Source organism: Lissotriton vulgaris, chromosome 3_1 (genome assembly GCF_964263255.1).
Source record: "Lissotriton vulgaris chromosome 3_1, aLisVul1.2, whole genome shotgun sequence".
In the NCBI taxonomy this organism is placed as follows: domain Eukaryota; kingdom Metazoa; phylum Chordata; class Amphibia; order Caudata; family Salamandridae; genus Lissotriton; species Lissotriton vulgaris.
In genome coordinates this window covers 38,525,110-38,550,335 of record NC_141689.1, presented here as the reverse complement: position 1 = coordinate 38,550,335, position 25,226 = coordinate 38,525,110, and the positions used below count along the sequence as shown (strand labels likewise).

The 25,226-nt window shown below is 42.9% G+C and overlaps 1 protein-coding gene across 1 annotated transcript in view; it reads left to right on the top strand.

Annotated features, from left to right (window-relative positions):
* Positions 1-25,226, top strand: part of LOC147725884 (long-chain-fatty-acid--CoA ligase ACSBG2-like) — a 428,421-nt gene that overhangs the window by 145,647 nt on the left and 257,548 nt on the right. The window contains exon 7 of the mRNA XM_086960024.1: positions 19,524-19,688. Within this exon, the coding sequence (XP_086816150.1) occupies positions 19,524-19,688 (165 nt within the window). The remainder of the gene's footprint in view (positions 1-19,523; positions 19,689-25,226) is intronic.

Genomic DNA, 25,226 nt, shown 5'->3' with positions numbered 1-25,226 from the left:
AAAAATGTCTTTTCTTGAGTCCCCTCACTCACCCAAGTTTGTCCCTAGGTGACATGCTTCATCATTGGGGCCATCCCAAACATCTACTGCTTGGGGCGTGCTGCGACTTGCAGAGTAACCGTAGGAAAATTTATTTTGTGAGAATATATGTAGTGCAGTGTAGGGGAAGTGGTGTGTGTAACAATTAAAATGTACCTAACTAGTGTGCTAAAGTTTTATTCCTGCTCCTAGTTGGTAAGGATAAAAAGGGGTTAATAAAAGGGAAAAATAACTTATGTAATTACAATCTCTAGTATTGTGTCGACATGTTTCGAAGTATCCTCTAAAACTTCTCCTTCAGAACAACATGGGGACCAGCCCCATGTGTAACACTCCGTGCAGGACCTATAATAAAGTGAAAATGAGATTGTGATTGCACACCTATTGTGTGCGCATTGGAAAAATACATACGGTTGATTCTGAAAACGTAGTTTCTGTTATGGAGAAGAAAAATCAAAATGCAAATTAATACATACTACCTACCCACCGCTCTTGTGGGCAGGTTATGTCATTACGCTGCGCGTAATCAATGGTGTTGGTGCCCTTGAAAGGTATGTGCTCTTCAACAACAAGATGAAGACACAAATTGGATCAGGAGGTATACAGTAATAGACGAAGACAATGAAGGTGTGTCCGAAAAAATTATCTTAGTTAATATAGTTACCATTGGAGCTGAGTTGAAACTACGGGGTTGGTCTGCATTACAAGCCAAATGTATAACAATCGCTGGGATATCGACTGAAAGTTCAGCTGCGGGGGAAGTATAGTTGTTTACTATAGATGTCAATGTAGAAGGCAAAACAGACAATAAATCGGTTGAAGACTCCATCACCCCCTCCTGTTGCTGGGGAGAATTCGGAGTAGCAGAATTCACTTGATGAAGTGAAACTTCCCAACGTAGAATGCTTGTAGGCATACTATTGAGTATGGGTTATTTGGTGTAAATTGACATGCTCAATTGAAATGAATCGATTGTATTTGCATCCTGGTTAAGGGTGGGCGTAAAATCCGTTTCACGGGCGAATTTGCGGATTTTCCGCGATTTCGCGATCCGCGAATCTCGCGAAATCGCGGTAAAATCCGCGAATCAGCGGGACGAATTTTCAGCCAAGCAAGGGTTACAGCAGCAGGTGCAAAAGTTGAACCTAATTTCTTTGTAACCTTTTACAAAAGGGTTACAAACAAATTAACTTCAACTTGGACACCTGCTGCTAATTGCTTCCTGGTGCCTCGTTGCCTACTTGCAACTATTCTCTGACCCTGCTCTGACCCTTGAAGCAGGGTCAGAGAATAGTTACAAGTAGGCAACGAGGCACCTGTCCAAGGAATTAAACCTCATCAGGAAGCACTTACAGATATAAAAAACAGGAAGAAGGGAGAGGATGGCAAATACACCCATTTTGAGTTGTCAGGAGGGGTTAAACTAAAAGAGACCTTTACAGCACAATTTTCATATGCATTTTGCTAAAAATAAAAAGCTGTATGTTCTGTAGGGGCAACTCAGGAATCTGGCCCTTCAGAGATCCGGCCTCTCTTTCTTTCTCTCGTTCTCTCTCTCCCTCTCTCTTTCCCTCTCTTTCTCTATCTATCTATCTATCTATCTATCTATCTATCTATCTATCTATCTCTCTCTCCCTCTCCCATAAACAACTGCATGGGTAACTTCGCTATGCAAGCGGCTCGCGAAGACGCAAAAAGCCCCGCGAACACGCAAAAAACCCCGCAAACACGTAAAAAAAACCCTCGAACACGCAAAAAAACAAAAATTCGCACAAATTCGCGAATTTTGCGGATCGCGAATTTGCGGATTTGCAAATTCGCGATCCGCAAAATTCGCGAATTTGCGGATCGCGAATTCGCAAAATTCGGCCATGCTTAATCCTGGTAGCAGAGGTAAGATCACCGTGTGGTTGCACTTTAGACCAAGGACTGGAACCGGAGAACGGTACGTGGGAACAAATTCTTTCTTATTTGCCACTTTCTCCCAGACCAGATCACCAACTTTAGGAGGCCAGCCAGAAACAGGAATCAGTGTTGCTGCATTCGATGCTGAGGGCAAATGTGTTTTTTCTAGAGCATCTCGATTCTTTTGTAGATCCTGTAACATAGCACAATGGTTATCTACATCAAATGTTGCGGTAGCCGCCACAACGTCTAGACCGTCAAGGTCTGGCACAAACATCTTAATGCCGAAGAGCATTTCGTACGGGTCTGCCCACCCAGAGATCTTCGTGGTAGATTATTAAGTGCAAGTTGAACCCCATAGAGATGAGTCAACCAGCCCCGACATGTACCTAATACCCTTGCTGTAAGTCACGGTTTATCCACCTCACAACAGAATTGCCCTCAGGCTGATATGGAGATGAGAAATGCACCTGCACCCCCATCGTCTTCATTGAATGATGGTAAGCCTTAGATACAAATCCAGACCTTGGTCAGAATGGAAGGTGCCATTGGCATAAGTCCCAAAAAAGAAATGTACATCTTTTATAACAGTACAAGTGTCAGCACAGCGTTGTAGCCAAACCCAGAACAACCTACTGCATGAAACCACTATTAAAGGACCACAGTGATCAAGATAAATACAACCAAATGGTTCATTTGAAATGAAAAGTTCAGTATGTGGTGGACATGAAACAGTAGAAGGTTTAATTTTTGATCAATGTCCCAGGAAAGAACGTGTTTACGAGATTGTTGGTATAAACCTCGCCACCAATAACGTTGCTATAAAAGAGAAATTGTGGCTTTCACTCCTGCATGTGCGGAAGCAATTCCTTCATTGGGCAGCCACAATCAAGAAAGGTCTGCGGTCCTAGTTGGGAGTCAATCGATCACCAACTGAGGGGACAGTCACAAACGGACCTGATCAGTGGTTAAGTGATAGGAATAATGCAAAGGAAACCCCTGGGGAAACACTGTCCCCTCCTTCATTACAGCAATAGCAGCCAAAATATAATCATCAATTTTAGTTTTGGACCTCGTAAAAGCAGCTACGGAGCATGTGGCTACTGCAGACTTGGCTGCCTCAGCAGCCATAGAACTACGAACAGCGTTGGCTGATGGCCTAGTGTGTGAATAACGTGTGAGTGGCAAGCGGTCTTTAAGAGCAACCACCCTGACCCAAAGCGTTTAATGCGCATTGCACTACCCTTAGAATCACGAAAATCATTCTGTTTCCAAAAGAATAAGTTCCCATTAAAGGATTGTATAAAGTAGAAGGAATCGCACACTACTAGAGAAGGCACTTCAGGATTAGCAAACTCAAGAGCTAATAGCAAAGTGCGTAACTTGGCCAATTGTTACGTACAATCCCCAAGGGATTGTGTGTGAACCAAATATTATTTAAAATCTCAGTTCACTATCGTTCCCACCACAATAGTGCAATTGTGCAGGCTGCAGAGTAAGCATGTTTTGAACAAATCAGTGTAAATAAGACATTTTGTACTGAGCCGGCGGGAGCAGAGACAAAGGAAAGAGGATGAACCTGTTGATGTTGCAAAAACTCCTGTGTCTGCAGAGAAGGATCAAAGCCGAAATTGATAACAGCCGATGTCAATGATCTAGCCCACTGTATCCAGAGGATTCAGTGCCTCAGAATTTGGTGTACTCGCCTTTGTGACCTCTTCCAAAGCAGGCCCTGGCGTGCATTTGCCCTGAGCCAGAGAGCATTCCTTTAGAATCGCCATCTGCACTGCCATTAAAATATTTTCAGTAGAAGAAAAACGCATTTCAGCAGAAGTATAGAAATGCGACTTATACGCAAAAGAAACTGTGTCCTCCTCATTAAAAGTCACATAGGTGATATCTAACGTTCCTGGTACAATCCTTATGACCAAATTTGTAGTATTGTATCTAGTTAACAAGAGTAGCAAGCAAACCAAATTGCAAAGACTGCAGAACTGCCATATGCTCCGGAAGCCAGCTCCAAGATGAAAAAGAAGGTTGTATTAACGCGTATAGCGGTTTGATATGCTGGGCATAATCTGTAATGTAGGTTCTGCCGAAATTCAAGAAACCCAGCAGGAACTGTAATTCTTTTAGGGTAGTCGGAGGTTGCAATTGAGTGCATGTCTCCAAATGTCAATTCATAACCATGAATGAAAAGAGAGCGCTGAAGGCCGCCAAGTCAAGGCTTTCGGGATCCAAAGTGTGACTGAAAAAAACATTAGAAATATCCAAAATAGTTTGAACTTCTTGTGGACAATGGTATTTACGAACGCAGAGCTATGTGTATTCTGTACTGCCAAGGGAGGAACATGTCTGTAGTCTAATACTATGCAATATGAACTGTCAGGTTTCAATATCAGAAAAAGAGGATTATTCATAGCCGAGACACAGGGTTCAATCACAACCTGATATTCCAACTGAGTGATAATGTCACTAATGTACGCTTTAGCTTCATTTAATGGGATATTGTGGTTGGGGCTGAGGTGTATATCGTAAAGGAAGAACTTGCAACTAGGAATCCTTATCCTAACCCGCTTGATTGTGATATAAAGCAGGAGCCAAGGCTAGAGCTGACTCCGAAACATACGCCTGTCTAGTCTCACCTGGGACATATTGTGAAAAAGACGGGAGGATACTTCCTCGCCCCTAGAGGAAGCAAGGACAAGAGGTGGAGGCCAGTCAACTTCTGCAAGCCAAATGTCGTAAGAAGACATGAAATTGTCCCAAAAGAATGCTTTTATTGTTCTTTTAATGTCTCCTTCAATTTGGAGGATCACTTCATAAAGTCTATTGGGTGGGCAACCCGGGTGTCTGCAGTTTCAACAGGTATAAAAATGTCTGTTGCTTTCGCCTCCAGACACTGTTGGAGTTTCTGTTGAGCTATGGTAACCTTTGCTGTGCTGTCGTAGAGAGTTACCACTCAACTCCTGTCTAGGAGGAGGGTTCTTACCATCTGGGGCATACTTTGCAGTCAAGTGGCAATTTTCTTTTGAAACGGACCTCGATATTGAGGTGGTTCCTCCCTTTTGACTTTCACATCAAACTGGTGCTGCGGGTCTCACCTTTGTTGCATGGACTTGCCCTATCGGCAATCATGATGTCCCTCTCTTCCAAATTGTTGATGTGACGATTCCTGAAAGGAACGAGGACGGGGATCAAGAACTTGGAACCTCTCAGGAGTTTTCAGTTTAGAGTGGTAAAGTAAATCATATCTACGATTAGAAGCCTCAGGGGGCGGAGATTCTGCACGAGACCTAGGTTTCTGCTGCTGCAGGTCTTTTTGGAAAGACTGGATGCTCCACCTTGTCTGGAGGGGGTTTATTCTGTACTTGTGTAAATGGTCTGACACAGAAATTGTTGCGTCCCAAGGATGTATAGACATACGCAATAATAAACGGCATCTGTCACTCCTGATCAGCATCCACCACCGCCGCAAGGCGTTGGCACACCTGCAAGCAAAATGCCTCACACTTAATGTTAGCCAGAATCATATTGCAGACAATAGGGAACCTACCCACTAATTTCATCCCCAAATCCAGGGACGGATCATCCTGTACATGTTTCAGAACGCTCGGCAGAATGCTCATAGAGGGGATGCCAAAGCACAGTGTGTACACAGAGGCAAACACCATCCCCCAGGTGTTGCAGGCCGCTAAAGAATGAATCAGACCACTTGGCAAGCACATAGTAAGGATTCTGTGTTCCTCTACAGGACTATTGTGTGAGAAAACAGCGTAAAGTGGTTCAATTTTCTAAGCTACCCAAAATGGTAGGTCCTCACGAGTTTGAGGACGTTTGGCCACACCAAATTAATCATGACGGGACTAATCACAAGGCCTCCGCCATGCACATGTGTTAGCGGTGCAGCCTGTGCTACTAAGAAAGATAGAGAAAGACATTATATGACTCATATATAGAGTTGAATCATTTGTGCAGATAAAAATCGAAGTTCAACCAGAGTAACATTTAGATAGTTTGGATGTGGTTTAATACCAGTCAAAATTGGCCAAGTGGCCCCATTAATACTTAAGGGGCTCATACGAACAAAAGAAACAGGGTGAGGAAGGACGCCATTAAACCAAATAGTATGCTCCAAAGACGTCAATGGAACTTCAAGCATTACGTAAGGACAATGCACTGCTTGAGCAGCAGCTACCGTGCCAACATGAAACAAATTATGATTTGAATCAAATGCAGGAAAGGTAACCCAGGAATAAAACACCTTAATGTGGTACGCAGGTTCACCTCAACCGTGAAACTATTGGTAGCCCCAGCATTGGGGACCCCCTGCTGCATCAAATGGTGTGTACCCGCCGCCTGGTTAGCGGTTGTGCTATGTCGTAAGTAAACTTCTAACGAAAATGGAAGCGCAAAGAGTGTCTAAAAACATTTTAAAATTCAAGCTTGAAAAAAACCACAGCAATAGGTATATCCTACAATTGCTGAAGGCAAAGCCCTTCCACCATGGACATCTCCGGGAACTGGCGGGAGTGTATCGTGGACAAGCACAAGCTCTACTCAGGGGTACTGTGAATAAGTACCCACCAAAAGTTGGCAGCGTCATGTTGGTAGGATTCTGCACAAACACAGAACTATGTGTAGGATTATGAGACCTTAGTATACAGGGTCTGAGTCAACCTACCACCTTAGTACCCATGAGCCCAGGACTGATTATCCATAGTGTCCCACTTGCCCTCCTACTCACTCACAGAGGAACAAGTGATTAGACACCCCAGAACACAACATTTCAAACTCTCTCATGAATCAGGGTTGAAAGACAACCCCTTTTGCTCACACTCTTGTACTTGTCCACAATAAAATCTGACAGAGAAACACACACAAGTTTAAAGTATTTATTTTAACTAACGTGTTCTAACATGCGGTATACGTGCCACAATAATCAGAAAAATGCATAACACAAATATGGTCACCATATAAAGTAGTCCGTAAATCATAACAGGAGCTGTCATAGTGAGAGACAGCATAGCCTAACCTCACTTCCGTTGTATAGAAACAGGATGATTATATTTTAGAAGATCTCTGGGTGTTATCTGCAGACCACGTACCTTCTACAAATGGTAGATCTACATTATAGGTGCTGTCATGCTCTCCTCCCTGGAAAGGTCCCTCTCTAATTGTCCGCTACCTATTCATGTGTTGGTGCTAGGGCCTGGCCACAACAGAATAACAAGGGACATTGTTGTTTGACCGTGTTCACAATGTTCACACTAAATCCAAGTAAAACTGCAAAGCATGAACACAGTAGCGAGTCCTCATGTGAAAATATCAAAAAAGGCATTTTCAAAATAAACTCATCTAGTAATGTGTGCAAAGCAGCGGACAGTCAGCAGCATGCTCATGCTAACTTAGGGAAGTTGACAATGTCCCCATGATGATGTGAGATGGGTATGCTAAAACTGACAAGAGTGTGGTCTATCAGTTTATTTGTGCTCGCTTGTTGACTGAGATGTTGCTGATTGAGGAGAAGATCAAATCCAGTAGGGATCCAGTGATGTAGGGTGAGTTTGGTAACGTTCATGATGAGGCTAAGGTTTCTACAAGGGCCATGGAGTATGGGTTGCTGTGGTCTTCTAGGTGAAAGTTAAGGTCTCCAAGGAATTTTAAGGTGCTGGCATTAATGATGAGGGGTCTGACGAAGTCTGTGATGTTGTTGCTGAAATTGATGCAAAGTCCTCATAGTCTGCATACAAGGGTTCCGCCTAGAGAAAAATTGCCTGTGATGAGTATCTGCTGGTGGTAGCATCTTAGGGCGGAATAAAAGGTTTCTTTACCTGTGGTATCTTAACCTTTCCTCCATTTGTGCTCTAAATGCTTGCACTGTTTTTCATCAGTCTGAGTTCCTCAGTGTACCAGCTTGTCTGTGGCTGGGCAATTGAGGGGAGCCAGAGTTGGCACATGCCGCAATCCAGCTGTTGAGGTTCTTTATGGCTTTCAGCAAGTTTGTGGTGTACTTATCCCTGTGCACGGAGAGTGCAGAAGCCCGCTGCTTTTCTTTGATGCAATTCAATTTATTTATTATGATTTGGAATTCAGAAGAATTCCACATAAAAGTACATCTTAAGACTAACATTACACTCCATAAAAATTCCCAATACTAAATTCATCATAGCATATTGTATAAAAGCACAAATGAACATATCAGTAGCAACAGGAGTGAACCATAAATAGTCAGATTTCCATGGCTGAAGATTTACGGATTTATACGGATTTATAAGCTAGTACTATCATAAAACTTTCAAAATTAAAACCTTATTATAAAATGCGACGATTTGACAGTTTTCTATACAGTACTAGATATCAAGCAGAGTAACCATATGGTGAAAAACAATATTTTGTCTATTCTCTAAACAGTACAATATAACCAGCAGCATAATAGCAGTGCAAGAGCATTTAAATACTTTGAAGGGCCATTTTCAGCGTGAAGTACATGATAATTAGCAGCAAAACAAGGGTTTAGTAAGGTGAAAGAGATCATACAGGACACATAACTAGCAGCAAAAAGTTTGTAAAAGTGCACATGCTCAGTTGAGTACATTGTAAATCAGCCTCTTCTGTTCCTTAACCTTAAGACTGAAAGGTCGAGAAAGTACAAGCGCTCAGAGCATACATATTAATCAATACTGCTTCAATATATATTTAAAAGCTAAAACATTTTAAATATAGAAGTTCAGATGGGGGTGACAGCAGACAATTACGGGCCTCTTCTGCTGTGGTGATATTATACTTTAAAAAACAATTCCTTAGGCATCTGCGACGTGTTGATTGTAATGCGGGACAAACAAATAAGACATGATTTAGGTCTTGTATACAGGAATTACATAAATGACAATATATTTTGTGTCTAGCAATACCCTTCCAAGCTCCTGTTACAATTCTTAGGGGAAGTAAATTCAGTCTAAGCAGTAGAATCACCCTTCATACTCCATGTTTAAAATTCCATAAAACATAGGGTTGTTTTTTTTTGCCAATACTACTTCCCACAATTAAGGCATTATTACTATTCTCTGTGCACACTTTACTATCTCTTTCACGAGAACCCCATAAATTGTTTTCTTAATTCTGATTTTAAAAGCCCTTTTGCAGAGAACGGCCACCCCATCTAAACCGAATATTGTTTGTGCTTTTTGATAAAAAGAGCACTCTTTTCTTTCATATTTACGAACATTTCTCTATACAGTGCTACCTGTAGTGGGTTCTTTGAGCATTACTCCATCTTAAGCACGCAGCCACCAATAGCACATAAGTGGAGAGTAAACCAAATTCGAGCCTAAGCGCTGCAATAGGTGCAGCGCGATTCAAATTACATATTTGTCGCCGGATTTGGCCTTCCACTTTCTCAAATTTGTCCCACTCTTGTGCATCTATTGTTTCGCTGGTATAGCTCAGTGTGGGTGGGATCTTTATGACATGTAAGAAATGTCTTTTCCCACAGTGTGTGTCCAAACAGTTGATTGCAAAGGTATGTGAAATTGCTTTGCGTTTGCAGTGACCCATATGATTGCTAGCTGAGCACCTGTTTGTAAATATTTTTCCTAAATATGGATACAATTTTACTACATCTAGTTTCTCTTTTCCCAAAAACCAATGCAAGTTTTTTTCTGACCTTACATCCTTCATAACAAAAAATCACGACTTTCCTCTTTAAAATATTTATTTTTAAATAATACTCTTCTGTATACCTGATCAACTCGGCAAGTCGTCTTTGTAGTCCAATTGGGATTAAATCCATTATTATGGTTTGCAAGACGGTGATATTATCCAAGGTGCCACTATTTTTACGAAATCCTGTTTGTTCTAAGGGGATGAAATTATTTCCAAATGCCCAATCTTGCATATGAGTGAGGATGCTGTTTGCAAATAATTTCCCAGTCACATCCAAGAGAGAAATCTGTGTAAAGCAGGCAGGGAATTTTTGGGACCCTTTTTGAACAGTGGAACAATTATACTTCCCTTCCAGGATTGTGGGATATCACCATGGATATAACAATGGACAAACAGCAGATGCAGAAATTTTGCCCACTCTTCACCATCCTGTTTTATTATGGCTATTGGCTATTGGTACGTCATCTGGGTGCATTGCGCTGGAATATCTTGCCCCTTTATATTAACTCTCAATCTCTAAGCATGGTGGTGCACCATAGTCACTCCCCGCGGTCGGGGCAGTGCTAACCTCTTAATTCTGCCCAATTCTGCCCAACTGCGGGATTTGAAGCATAAAGTGCCCGATACTTCCTAGTATCTTCAGAAAGAGCAACTTCTTGAAGTCTAACCCATTTTGAGTCTTAAACCCTTCTACGATCCGATATCATTTTCCTTTTCCATACTTGGTTTAGTCTATTAATTTCTCTTTGCCTTTGTATGCCTTTGCAGCCTAAATTGATCTCTAATTAAAGAGTTAATTTCCCGATTCAGTTTTTTTATTTTCCTTGATATAGATACTAAAGGTGCAAAACTGATGACTTGCTTTTTTCTTCCAAAATCTCTAATTGCAGCCAAGATTCTCTCAAACCTGTGAACAGGGGTTTCTTGGGTGCAAGTAAAGGCAGTATTTTCAAAGACCCTCTTAAAAGTTGGAAGCAAATTATTTGACCAGTAAGTATGCCCATTATTGCAATTCTGAGACCTTTTCATCCCTCTGATTCCAGAGTTCAGGCTTCTCAATTTCTATATCTATATTTACGGCTAAAATACTGTGGTCACTTATATTTGTGGAAAATACCTTAAATTATGTACATACATTAAGTAGTTGGTAAGATACCGCCATGTAATCAATTAGGGAGTGACCATATGCGCCCGAAAGGTATAAGCAGAAGGGGAGTCCTCTGGAAATTTACCATTTAACGTTACAAGGTATAAAATTCTAAGATTATGCAGCAGTAACAAGCCCTGTTTATCTGATCTTAGATGGTCTGGCAATACTGAATCTGGAATGGACCATAGCTCCTCCAATTCAAGGTTTGAAAAAAGACATAACTGCACTGTTGGATAATTTGGCGTTAAAGTCACCCACCATCATTATACATGAGCATTCTTCATTTTTACTTCACCTTTGCACAAAAGTGCAGATTGAATCGACCACTGACTTTGACCCGCTCCCTGGAGGAATATACACGTTTACCAGTAAAAGAGAAACTGCTTGCTCCAAGTTATCTTCACCAATGCTCAACTTCACTCCAATACAGCATTTTGAGGGATGCTTATAGATCACAGGATGCCATCTCATGCCACAGCTGAGTAAGATAGCTAGACCACCACTAGCATGCCCTTTTTCAGATGTTTTTTATGTACAACAACACACATAAAAGTTTTCAGTCTGAAAATGATTTAGGCTTGCAACTCCTTTTTCCTACCCCTGCAACATTCCAGGATAGGATTCTTCCCAATTGGCTACCCCCGCACTTTGGGCTTTGTAGTGATTATTTTTGACCCATTCAGTGTACCAGCTACCCAGCTCCACTTCGCCACCTTATCCTCCACATTAGGACTACTAAGCCTTCGGACTTCGGGATCTAAAATGTTAATTCCTCTGTTTCCTAGATTTCTCCCTACTGTTATTTCAATATCTTTAAGGTTTATAGTCGTGTTTGCGCCCCTGTTTAAGAGAACTCATACCCCTGCGTCTGTTGAACCATTCCTGAACTTTCAGATGGAACTGGGCAAGGGAGTACACTAGAGATCACATATATACCTCTTTTCCTAAAGCAATCTACATTAGCTATTACTAACATTGAAACTATCTCTGACGTGAATGTAACTCTAGTACTTGAGAGGGGTGCTCCTCCAATCTAAGTAGACCATCTCAAGGTCTTTGCTTGTTATCGGCCCAAGACATTTATCTCAGTTAAGAGCTGTAGAAGGGCACTTCTGTTCAGTAACATTGGTTCAGTTTCAAACAGAGAAACAAAAAGCAAGGTCCTGCTCACCTGCCCGATTACTGGCCCTGTATTTCCTGTTGGCCTTTTAATAGGCTGCCCTAAGACCGGGCCCATCTCAAACATAACCCTGTTACTATTACAAACTGTGGTCAAGTCACCCTCCCAGACTTTCCCCTGGCCGGAATCAAACCGCACTGGGAAAGTATCCCTTCCACTGGGACGGAGAGGGGCACCTCCAGTAGCTACGACTTGATCGATTATAGGCTCATGTAAGTTTTCCAATATGTTTCCAGGTACGGGGTCTCTATCTATTTCATAATTAACCAAGTTAATGTTCCGGGGAAGATTCTGGTTCTGATTCTCATTGTCGCCTATGTTGACTTTAGGAATCCAATTTTCTTCCTGTCCCTCTTGGGTAAGTCAGCACCAAGTTCGAACAGATTGACTCATTATCATTATCTTGCCCAGTTTTTTGACCCGTATTGAATATGGATTGCCCCAAAGTCCCAGAGACCCTTCTACTTGGAAAAGATTTTGTACTATTTAACTCCTCACTTACGGGAAGGACCGCAATTTTTTCTATTTCCATTTTGGGATGCATCGAATCCTGTTCTTCTTCTTACCCCTCCAACCAAGTCTGATATTACTTTCTCTCAATACGGGAACCTCCCCAAAGGGTGAAATATCTAAAGTATATGCTGATTCTTCAATTAACTGTAAACATGATTTATTTGAAATACTTTAAAAAAAATACGATAGACCCGTAATGGGGGCATGACCGGATATACTTTTAAATTTAAGTTTCCCCCTTGGCTAGTATGCTAGGCACTCTCTGGATGTTGCTTAACTGGGGATAAACATACAATTGGGCTACCTCTGAGCGGGACAACTTGAGAACCCTCATTTGTTTCCTTCATTTTCCTATCCTCTAATTTAATACCACTTTTTGGCATCCCGTTACATATCTGACATGAGCGACTGGCTACCTCAGGAACCTTTACCAATTTATTTATGACTTGATTGATCTGGTTGAGTTCTTGGACCTCTATTAGTATGGGAGAGAGGACTTCCAATATATGATCAGAATTTACCATACTTTTTTCTAACAAAGATGTATTCTCAATTGAGTTCATGATGTTCTTTGCCCCCTTATCCAGTAATACTCCTGATGTCCCTTCAGCAGAAAAGTCCAATAAATGGACATGTGATAAACTAGTCGGGGTACTCCTATACAGGGCAGGAATATGTGATTGACCAGCTAATAAAACCGTAAACACTACCAAATCCGGATCCATCTCCATGGCGCTAGTTTTTTTCATATGCGCCATCAGTTCTTCATTCTTCTCCATTTGTTTAGCAATATCCGGTAGAGTGTAGTCCTCCATTTTTGCCAGTTCAGAGCTAGAGCTAAGGTCTGTACAATGGGGTACCTTTAGCGACAGTACATACAATTTTGATGGAGACCTGACTTAAATCGGTTCGTACTTCTTGGATTGGCTTGAGGATTGTCGAACAGAGATACCAACCCTGCCAAAGGTGATAATGGTTTAATTTCCTTTCTTTTCCAGTTCTCTTTCGAGGAACCTTCTGCTTTGCCTACCACCAGATCCATTTCCATCTTAAAAGGCTGCTTTAACCTCTCGATTGGTCATTAGGCAAAGTCATGCCTCGCTGCACCACACTTTCCAATGTTCCTGCTTCATTTGATCCTGCTATTTATTTAATGTATTTAAATATGTATTTATTAGTTTGAAAGAGCCCACAATTACCAAAGGGTGTCCTGGTGCTTGCAAAGGATGGCACTATATACAGCAGCTCACATCCTCCCTGGCTCCAGATGAAGTCAGCCTATGGTAAGATATTTACAGGTTCTGTGTGCGAATGCAGGCCTCGAGGCCTGCGAGGATCAGCTGACCTCGTCCCAGCGTTTACAGAACACTTGCAGTTACATTGTTTGTAGCAGCTGTCCGCTTCCGGTTGACTTCTACTTCCAAATTACAATAAGTTGTAAAGTGCACGCTGCGAATCAGAAATATACTGTACCTTGCGTTTCTGCTTTCAAAGAGCCTCAAATATTTACACATTTCAGAGTTAGTGACCACAAAAACACTTCGCATATAGGGACATATGTACAACGAAATGGCATGACGTGGTGGCAAATTTTGCAGTGCTGCGCCATTTCCAAAATGGTGGGATGCACTGTATTTACAAGAATACGCCACACCCCTGTGTTTCCCTAATGCTGGCGCTAAAAATAGCTGCCTGGCGCCAACTCAGACACCCTTACGCCATAGAGCCAGTGGGGGCACGCGTTGCAGGGATGATTGTTTGTGTACAGGAAAGTGCACCTTCCAGCACATAAGCAATCTATAATGGCAATTTGCTACTTCTATACGAGCTGCATTCTGCAACATACATCAAAGTAGCAAATCCCCATTATTTAATGATTGTTTGTGTGCAGGAAGGGACACCTTCCTGCACAAAAATACTCATTATTGGCGTTTTCCTCTTTCTATATCTGCTGCAGAACGCAGCGCGCATAAAAAAGCAAAAACGAGGAGAAATACAATTATTTCTCCTCGTTGCACCAATCTAGCGACTCCTTTTCAGCGGCTTTAGTTTTTGGCGCTGCCTCAGATTTACACCTCCTTGTCAATAGGGGGCAGCGTCACAAAGCAATGGGTGTTGCGGTGGAACGCCCACAGCAACACCCATTGCACGCCCCATTGGTTTAACACCACTTCGGAAATATGGAAATATGGTGCAGGACATTGCGCCACCAGAACGTTGAAAAAAGTGGCGTTTTAGTAGCGCACTCCCTTTGTACATATGCCCCTTGGAGTCTCGGCCGACCCAAAAATCTTTTCCAGGACTAGGGAGAACCAACCTTGGTCATTTCCTCCAAAGCCTATGCAAGTCCAACCCTTTTTTTACACTTGCGCAGAAAGAATTCTTCAGTCTCGAAACTAGAAATGCATAAAATGTTTATATAGGGAGCACAAAGGCAGGCCCGGCATGGGCACAGGTTTGTCTAAAAGCCCTTTACTTGGGAAGGTACAAAAGAAAATGAACATCCACCAGGTGTATCGATAGAAGCCAAGAATCAGAAAATTCCCCCTAGGTGCAGAATCTAGTGCGTGCAATATTAGATATTTTGATGGTGGGAAAACAAATGCTGCTTCCTCAAATGTGTAAGTGACCTGCTGCCGTTCGGCAGCCGTGCACCTTCACTCCCTGGGTGAAGTCCTAAGAGGTGAGAAAGGGACTGTTGTGTCACAGTCTTGGCAGTAGGGGTGGGCTGGTGGCCGGCACCGGTAAACTCCGCCACACTACGCGGAAGGCGGAGTTTTTTGCCAAATTTCACACTCCAATCGGAGCCCGAAGTGGAAAAAACTTCGCAAACCCCACTAGCGGAGCGGAGTTCAACACCCAGCCTTACTTGGCATTAGGAGTGAAAACCCCTGCTGTGAAGGATTCCAGTAGAGAGACGCAAACTTGAGTGTCCGAGTTGTCTTGCTCACAAGGTTTTTCTTCATCACTCTCATAAAACTTGCTCTGCAGTCTTTTTTTAATTTCGTTATTTATATTGAGATTTTATAAAGAGCAAACAATACAGAATGAAAACATTGCATATTGGGGTACAATGAATGGCATTGGGTACATTCCAGTTTGTAAAAAGAGATGTGGTTTCAAGGAAGCATATTGTCTCAACATTTTGTGATGTCACAGAATCCTCCTTACTGGAGGTAATTGAGGAGCTGTGGGGTTGTGGTAGGGGTACGTTGTTTTGTGAATACCCCAACATAATATTATGGTAAGGAGCAAAGTTGAGAGAGATGGGACAGTGGAGATACAGAAGAAAGATAAGTTGTAGAGAGAAGGAGAGGTAGTAGAGGAGGAGAGGGTAGTAGGTGGGGGAGGATGGAGGGGAGGAGAGAGGTGTTTGGAAGTGGAAGGTGGTATCTATGATGATGACGTGTGTAGGATCTAGGTCTGGTAGCACAGTGGACTAATGCATCCACTACAGGGGCCTGTGTTCAACCTCATTGTCACAGGTTCTAGTCCCGGCGGGTCCATCTGAGGTCGATAAAATGAATACCATTGAGTTGGGTAACAATGTACATCTGTTATTGAGCGCCTTCAGACCCTTTGGGTGATACATGCGCTTTACAAATTTACCTGTTATGTTAGGAGTCTCGTTTCAACCAAATTATTTTAGTTTTTCTTCACAGGAGTATTTAGGTAGGTGTTTAAGGAGAAGTCACCCCTTCCCCTGGTGAAATGGACCCATTCCCGCCAAGCATGGGTAGAGAGTTTGGAGATATCTTTCCGTTGAAATAGAATATCTTTAAGACTGATTGAGATTAGTACGTCCCATAATATACGACCTTCCCAGTCTCGGCAATGAGATATTTGAGGGGGTCGAATACTCAATGCTATAGACGCGAGGTCTAAGTTATTCAGCGCATTCAGATAGCACATAGGGTAAGTCTCCCTCCACATTACTGCAGCTCCAAAAGATGTTTGAGTCTGAGAGAACTAGCGTATAAAGTTTGGAGGGGGTCAAGTGGCATTAATGCACAGCACAGAAAGAGGAAATCGTCTCCATTGATTGATTTTAAGCAGGAAGCTTTCCCTTCCTGCACAAAAAACAATCCTCCCTACAACGCAGAAACCCTTGCACCATGGTGCGACTGTGCCGGCGTTGGTGCATGGCAGCCAGTTAAGCGCCAGCACAGGAAGAAAGGACAGGATTGCACCGATTCTGATTGATACAGCTTTCTTTCCTTTTCTTGTGACGTAGGGCAGCGCAGCAAGAAGGCTTGTGGCGCTGCCCTACGGAAAAATATTGTAAATTCGGGCCTCCGTGTGCCTTTCACACAGTTTACCCATGGGATGGCGAAGGCATTATCCAAAGAGAGGCAATCAGAAAAAACCTCCCTCAAGAAGTTTGCTTCCGGGATACTCTATACCTTATCCCCCATAACAGGGGGATGAGTTTAGTTTTGTCCTCGAAGGGGACCGACCCAACATCACAGCGACACATAAAAGATGATGAGGCATCGGAGACAGCCTAAATGGAAATATATTTTACGCCTATTGTGATTCCTTCGCGTCCTTGAACCCCACATCACATTTCCATAGTTCGCTATAGGAACGCTCTTACTGGTGTATATGCTCACAATCTCCTTCACAAATTTGTGCCCCGAGTAAAGCTAACAAAAGTATTCAATAGCTCTCTGACACTGACATGCCCTAGGTGTTAGTAGAAAATTCCAACTTAAATGTGAATGAAGGGGAAAACCCAGAGCCGTAAAGTTTGACACTTTTACTATCCTAGCCCTTTCTATTTAGAATGTGTTCGTTTTTTAGTTTTTGCGGAAATATTCATATTAAAGGACTTGTTAGGGTCTGTTTTAAGGCCCAACTTGGTCCTTAAGTTGCAGAAACCATCCAAAAGTAATTCAAGGTCATTTGCAGTACTATAAATTAACACATATTACGCTATATGAGAATGAAAATAAATAACAAAGTTCATTATTTTCCTGTTGAGGAAAGGAATGGGTCTGTCCGCAAAAAACCCTACAGAGCTTATTTACAAAACCTTGTGCCACTTTTGCATAGTTTTTAACATGGGAAAAGTGACATACGGGTGGCGCAAGTCGCTTGTAAATAAGCCCCCAAATATTCCATCATGGAGTATACGTCAACATGACAGCTGGAGAAAGTTAGGGGAGTATGACTGAGAACTCCAGCTGTGCTGAGCCTTACCATTGGTTGTTTTGAGGGGGTTTGGCAAAGTCGGTTGGACAGTGACATCTCTACCAGGGAGGTCAGTGGAGGGTTGTGGTTTGTGCTCATCTGATACATTTGTCTGATGTGGATGGTGGCCTTGTGAAGAACTGTCCTACATTGTCTAAACTCAACCTTCAGACTCGGGTTAGGAGAGGTCTGAAAATAGCAGGCAGATACTGATCCACATTCACAGACATACAAAAGTTGTCGATAAGGAAACTCAGGTTGGGGTCTTGGCAGTTGTGGTGTCATATAGATATATAAGCCTGTATGCTGTGTTAAGTTAGCATGAGCTTTTTAGGAGTTTAAACACCATTTTACCTTTCTGCTGCTTTTGCACACAACACATAGCTGCTGCTTTAGCTTTGAGCCTAGTAGAATGTTTTCATGCAAGAATAATATGTTGTTGCTCTGATATCAGCCTTGCTTGGAGAGCTGTGTCTGTACAGTGAGCGCAGAAACCTTCAAGGATATCTCAACACAGTGGTTGTTGTGAGGTCTGATCTTCGCAAGTTCCGAGACATAACATACATGCAGCTGCGGCCAAGTTCTGGCTTTAGGCGCGTTTTATATTGCTTTGCACAAGAGCATACAAACACACTTGATGGTGCTTCGCATGCAGAGAGCTGATGAAAGATGATGTGATCCCTTACCACTAGGATCTTGAGGTATGAGGCCGCCCTGCTAAAATCCAAAGAGACCTTCTTAGATATAATAAAATATACTAGCTAGGGAGGGTGAGAATTAGTTTTTTTTAGAAACCTATTCGTTTTAGCATAATACCATGCTTTCACCATTTGTGTTCTATGGACTAGTAACTATGCTGATTACTTTGTTTCTTATAATATGTTTGCTTGTACTAGCTAAGATACTGCGTTTCAGAACACTGCATTAGTGAATAAACATTTCAAATATGCACGTGTCCTCTTTTACTCCTTGTTCTAGATTGAAATGATTGTATAACGAAAGAGTGTTCATGTGTTCCACGTTGCCTGAGGTGTAATAAGTCCATGTTCTGGTTTGTCTAAGCATTGGGAGGTTTGTGATAACCAATGAGACACTGTAGCTAGTCTGGTAGGGGATTTTGGGTACTAAGGTGAGTTTTGGCACACCCTAATTCACTGAAGTTCCAAGTCTCTATGTGCACAGTTCTGTATGAGCACGGAATCCCTGCGACAGTGGCATACTGGAACATGGCGATTAGAGACCGAAGAATGAGAGAGAGCGAGAGAGATGGAAAGAGATAGAAAAGGAAGAGCAAGAAACAGTAAAAAAGAGAGGGGTTTAGAGATTGAGAGAGATGTATGGAAGTGATGAGCTCTCTGTGCTTAATTGGTAAACATATAAGTGCCAGGGCTCTCGTCAGTGACAGTACCGACACAACTACAAAGCATCACACTCTAACAAGTGTAACAATTCAGAATAATCCAGGCCCTCAAAGCAATGAGAATGGCTTGGGAGGCAGGTATTAATCACTTTAATGCATATTGCATTAATAATTTGCAGTTGTTGTGGACATCTCTAAATTAGCAAGACAGTGCCACCTTGTGACAGACTGTCACAAGCGCCGGTGTTGAGAAATAAGTGCAGTTCCGGAGACCCGGAAACCACCGGCTCAAAGTAAGCACCGCCTTTCACCATTCCAGAAGACTGCTTGCTGTGTTAACAGTTAAAGGTTTGCTGTTGGAATGCACAGCTGTCAATGCCAGTATTCGCAAATAAATAAAAAAAACCTTATCACGTTGTGTTGGGAATTAGGAATTAACATTTGAAAGCTTTAATTTTGTATTCTCACTAATTTGTCAGTTCTATAATTTATTTATCTCCTGTTTTTGTGCTGTGCAGATCACATGGTTGGTGAAAACCTTTAGCAAATGTTCTGGCCTGCAAGAAAGTGAGATTCATGTCAGTTACCTGCCACTGAGCCACATGGCTGCACAATTCTTTGACATGTGGTTACCAATGTGCCTCGGAGGAGCCACTTACTTTGCAAATCAAGATGCGTTAAAGGTAATTTACTTCCATGGTAATTATTAATTTGGTTGTGCAGTGAATAAAATTGTATTATGTGTTTGATCGCTGCTTTGGTTCAATACCTTGGAGGGTATTCCCTCTCTGGTGTGCTGCCTACACAGTCTGCAGAGGCCGTGGTCTCCACTTTTCTGTTGGACGCTCGACTGCCTAAGAGATCCCCGCCAGACAGGCGAGAATCTCTGCAACTTTATTGGAGACAACTTTGTGACAGGTCCACTTTATGCACCACACTTTGCGAGCAGGCCCCAGGGTCCTTATTACACAAAAGTTGCACTTTCCCTGTTTGCACCACAGTGCACCTTAAAACGCATTAAATGTGATAGGGTCCATAGGGAAAGTGCATGGCATTACATAGAATGCTCTGCCCTCAGGGCAGCTGCACAGTGGCGCTGCCCTGGGGTAGTGCATGCAAGTGAAAAATGGTGCAGCTTGGAGGCTGCCGCTCGGTGTTTCACTGTGCAGGTGGCAACCTGTCTGCACTTTTAAGAGGGGAGGAAGATCCCCTCGCAGGCGGGTGCAGTGAATGACTCCACCTCCCTGCAAGGGTATGTCTGAGGGGGTCCATAGGAACCCCTTTGCCCCTCCAGACGGCTGCCATCAGTGCGCCTCCTGACAGCTTCTTTACCTTTACAGGTCTATAATATGGCCTGGATACAGAGGCAAAGACATTCCCTCATTTGCATGGGGGCAAGGCAAATACATTATGTGTATGAGCCAGGCCCCCATGGAAATGGGGGAGAACATTCTGGTGATATCGCTGGCGCTATATGGGTGCCAACGATATCTTTAATACAGAAAGGGACGCAGAAAGTTGTACCAAAGTTCCTTGGGGGCACGCAAAGTGGCACACATGCCTGCTGCCCCCCCCCCCCCCCCCCCCCCCCCACGGCACTTTCCATAATATGGCCCCAGGTTTGTTGCACCTGCTCAGCAAAGCTTTTGTGTTCCAAGAATCAAATTCATAAAACAGCTTTCAAGGTTTCCAAAATATCTGGAATTCGTGGGTCCCCCTGGGTACCTGTCGACCTAGGTTCAAATATGGGAGCTAGCCCTGACCCTAAAGTGGCCTTCTCAAATGACACGTGCAAGGAGGGACTTTTCATCCATGTGTTTTGGGCCTTTCCTGTCCTGGGTGATAGCCTCACCCTGGTCAGAAATGTGTGATGGTAGGCTTTTTGCTATTACTCACACATTGATTATTACCAATCAGCCTGAGAACACAGCAGCCAGGTTCCAAGTCTGTCTCACTGAGATTATGACCTGGATGAACCATGGCTTCCTGAAAATGAATACAGACAAAACGGAGGTGATGGAATTCGACCCGGGCCTGCCCCTTTGGAATAAGTCCTGTTGGCCAATTGACGCCGGGGAATGCCCACGCCCTGCCACCAAGGTTAAGAACCTTGGGGTCATTTTCGATGTAAACAGTTTCATCTCATCCTGCTTTTTTCTAATAAAAACTCTGAGAACATTTTTTCCATACATCTCACATGAGTTGCAAAAGATGTGTGATATATATATATAAATATATATATATATATATATCCACAAAGAACTCCAAACACGCCACTTCCAACCATGCAGTTCGGCGAAGCGCTAAACGGGAGACGGACCACCAGATTGGATAACAGATCTTTTAATCCAGGTTAGAAGTCATTTGCGGAAAATGCATAACTACAAGCCCTTGTTCACATGCATAAAACTGTCTGTTACATTTTTGATTTTTATAATGCCAAGTGAACATATATATATATGTATTACCTGCTGGCTGTCACCAGTAGGTAGTTAGAGTTTACAGCCTAGGGGCATATTTCCAATGTCTGGCACATCTCTGCAAATCAGCAGGGATGCGCCAGAACAAATGTGACACACAATTCTCCCTTTGCACCACCACGGATGCGTCGCATTTACAATGCGGTGCATCGTGGCGCAAGGATGGGCAGATGCGTGTCGCATTTTATGGCGTGAGGGCGGCGCATTGCTGGAGTCATATCGCAAGCTTCGAACAGGAGTAACACAGGTTTGACGCAGCAGCGTCGTAAAACTGACTCAGTGAAGTCTTGTAGATTTCACTGTGTCAGTTTTACTGGGATTTCCTGCAACAGAACACCCACCCTGTGACGGAACGCCCACATGAAACCTGGGGCAGTGCTTTACAACGTGACACATGTGCCTTGATGCGTCACATTGTAAATAAGTCACAACGTTATGCATGATTTACGCCACCGCTGTGTGACAAAAGTGACGCAACGGCGGCACAAATGCGTCGCACGGGGCTTGTAAATATGCCCCCTAGTGCATAAAAAGGTCTCTTACGCCGGAGATTTGGTTGTACACAAGTGGGGCTTCCATTGTACTATTTTTCACTACAAAAGTGCAATCAGCGCATTTTCATCTGTCTGGCAGCCTCCTCAATGGAGGGAACTATTAAATGCCGGAGTGTCTTTTTGTACAGCCAGGAAGACTCCCGAGCGACCTGAAGCAGAAATGTAGAGCCATAACGTTAGTACCTTGTATAACCCGGTGTGTCAGGGTCTATAGACCAGTCCGCTGTGATAGTTACAAGACACGTGCAGGGTAAAACTCCTATGTGTATAACTAAATATAGTCATGTGCCATTGTCAGATCAGAGACATGAACATAATGCCTTCTGGTGCAGGGTATGCCACTACAATGGTATGCTCTCGTTTGTAATAATAATTATTTGATACGCTTCCCGTTAGTCAGTTGGGAAGATTGCGCAGTGGGTTAACATTATGAATGACTGCAAATATCTGTGAGTTCACGGGCAGGTCACGGATATGAATCCTTCAGTGCTGGCTCAGCATTTTGTCTGACTGCTAAGTTTGAAAAGGTGAGGATTTGAGACAGTCACAGCAGCTTTCTTTTACAGCGCTAAGAATGACCAAACGGCAGAATCAAGCGCTGCACAAGATGACAAATGCGGCCATTTTAACTCCATCACCCCGATATCATACATGTCAGTAGGCATACAGCAATAACATCAGGCCCATCCAACAAACCACAAACCCAAAATAATCATGATGTTTACACCAGGACCACTTCACACTCTAAACCAAGGGAAACAAAATCCTTACTTCCTTGTATAGATCCGCCCCCAGCATCCATTCCCTATGTCGTCATTCTAGCTGGTGTACCAGAGCTGGATATAGGCCGAGGGAAGACACACTCTGAACTCAGAAACAAAACCATTTATTGGTTAAAAAAATATAGAACTCTCCCCTACCAAGAACAAAGCGAAATTTTATTCACACGCATGGTAAGCTGATTGGGGCGGAGACAAAAGGATATACCCGGGGATTGTTTTGTGATCAACTTCAGAGCTATCCGGATGGTCCAACACATTTTGGATTGGGGCTACTCAAGGAAGTTAGGGGGTATTCTCTCTGCCTATGGGATATTTCTATCCATCTAGATTCTAGACCTATGCCAGACAAAGAGGGCACCATATTTAAGAACTGGGGATCAAGTGATCAGAATGGTGCCACGTTAAATTGGGATTGCCAAAAAACAATGGTGTATAACATCGCTGTTAATAACAGATTTAGCTCTTTGGACCTGGTAGATTGACTAAACTCCACCAATAAAAGGCCCATTAATAATAACAAGGATAAACGCGGAAACATACAGCAAGTTGCTCTCCCAACGAATGGAGGGACGAAGGAGGGAAAAAAGCCTTAGCGAAGACCTGTGAGGCTATCGCCGCAACCCATACTCTTAGCCCACTGAGTAATATGAATTGAACGTAGTCTAGGGGGAGGGCCAGAGAAAAATGTTAAGGAGATACAGAAAGTTCCATTACAGGAAAGTCGTACCCCCCAGACCTCGTTAGTTAATACAGATGAACCACAAAATACTTGGCTCTTATCCTGGAACATAGCAGGCCTTAGCTTGAAACTGGACTTTCCAGATTGGGGAGATTTTTTAGACAAGCACGAGCTATGCCTGTTCCAGGAAACATGGTCAAGGACAGAACTATTTTGACTGGGCTACATTACATATTGTATTCAAGCCATTCATGGGGCTAGGGGGAGACCTTTGGGGGGTCTATGTACTTGGGTTGGTGTTCATTTGGGATGGAATGTTAAAAGCTTAGCGACTTCTTCCCCTGAAAACCTGTGCATTCTTCTTTCTTTCTGTAACTCCCTGAAGATTGCAATAATCAATGTTTATTCTCGACCAGTGAGTCAGGGATACACCTCTCAGACGCTTGACTGCCTCACTACATTTCTCCACAGTACACCAGAGAATTGCTACGTACTCATACGTGGAGATTTTAACTGTCAATTCGAGCCTCTGAATGGCATCACTACAACTATTACAAGTAAGGAAGACTCAGTTTGGTCAATACCAGAAACTAACATCCAGTCAACACAGGCATGGACCCCTTTAGTATTACAGATTAATGTAGTTATACTTAGTCACTCACTAATGGCCTGCAACTGCCGATTCCCCTCTGATAGCCCTGGAAATTTTACTTTTTATAGGCCGGGAAAGGCATCTATAATAGATTATAACTTGGTAGATGTCCGATTATGGTATAAGACTATGGACTTCACAGTTAGCTCCCATCATGAAAGCGATCACATCCCGCTAGCCCTAGAAATAGTCTTTCCCTAAGCTAAGGACCTCCAAAGCACATCTTCACACCCCACCTCAAATCTAGTATTGACTGAAGGAGGGAGGAGGGTACACTGGTTTTTTTTGCACAATCAATGGACAAAGTGGCTACTTTGTACCAACAAATTTCCCCCTTTTTAGAAGTTGTGTTTCGATTGTCAGCAACTAGTTGTGGCTCAGCATTGCAATTGACGATGGAAAAAAAACACCAGGATTTGCATCTACATTGGCACCATTTTTTTTATAATAGCAATAAGATCAGGCGGAATTCCAAACCCAAGCATCCATGGTATAATAAATCATGCAGGGAAACCAAGCAGGCTTTACTAATTTCAATTAAAACAAATGACAAACCATGAATACAGGAAGCCAGGGTAAAATATAAAAAATCACAGCTGGAACAAAAACCAATTGGGAAATTGATTATTGGGAAGCAACAAAAATAGCTTTAGACAACCATGATATGCGAGCCTTCTGCAATCTAGTCAAGACAGGGAAATCTGAAGGTCAGTCAGCTATTTGACCAAATTTGGGGGACAAAGTCCGGGGATCTTACTTTGAAACCTTATATTCGAGGTCTGTAGAAGAAGCTGAAGATGTTAGGGAAGTATTACCTACTCTAGAAGTAAATCCCCCAAATTCAAACGCTCCCCCTTGTACAATGCAGAAGATCACAGTGGCTCTGGGTAACTTACCTTTAGGAAAAGCACCTGGGCTGGTTAGGATCCCTGGCGATCTATTCCGATCTGAACAAGTAGTCTGTGCACCCTACTTATGGTCATTATTTAATGCCATTCTATAAGGCATAGTAACCAAAGGGGGTCTTGTCCTGACGTGACCAGGTAGGATAACTTAATCAATTACAAAAACAAT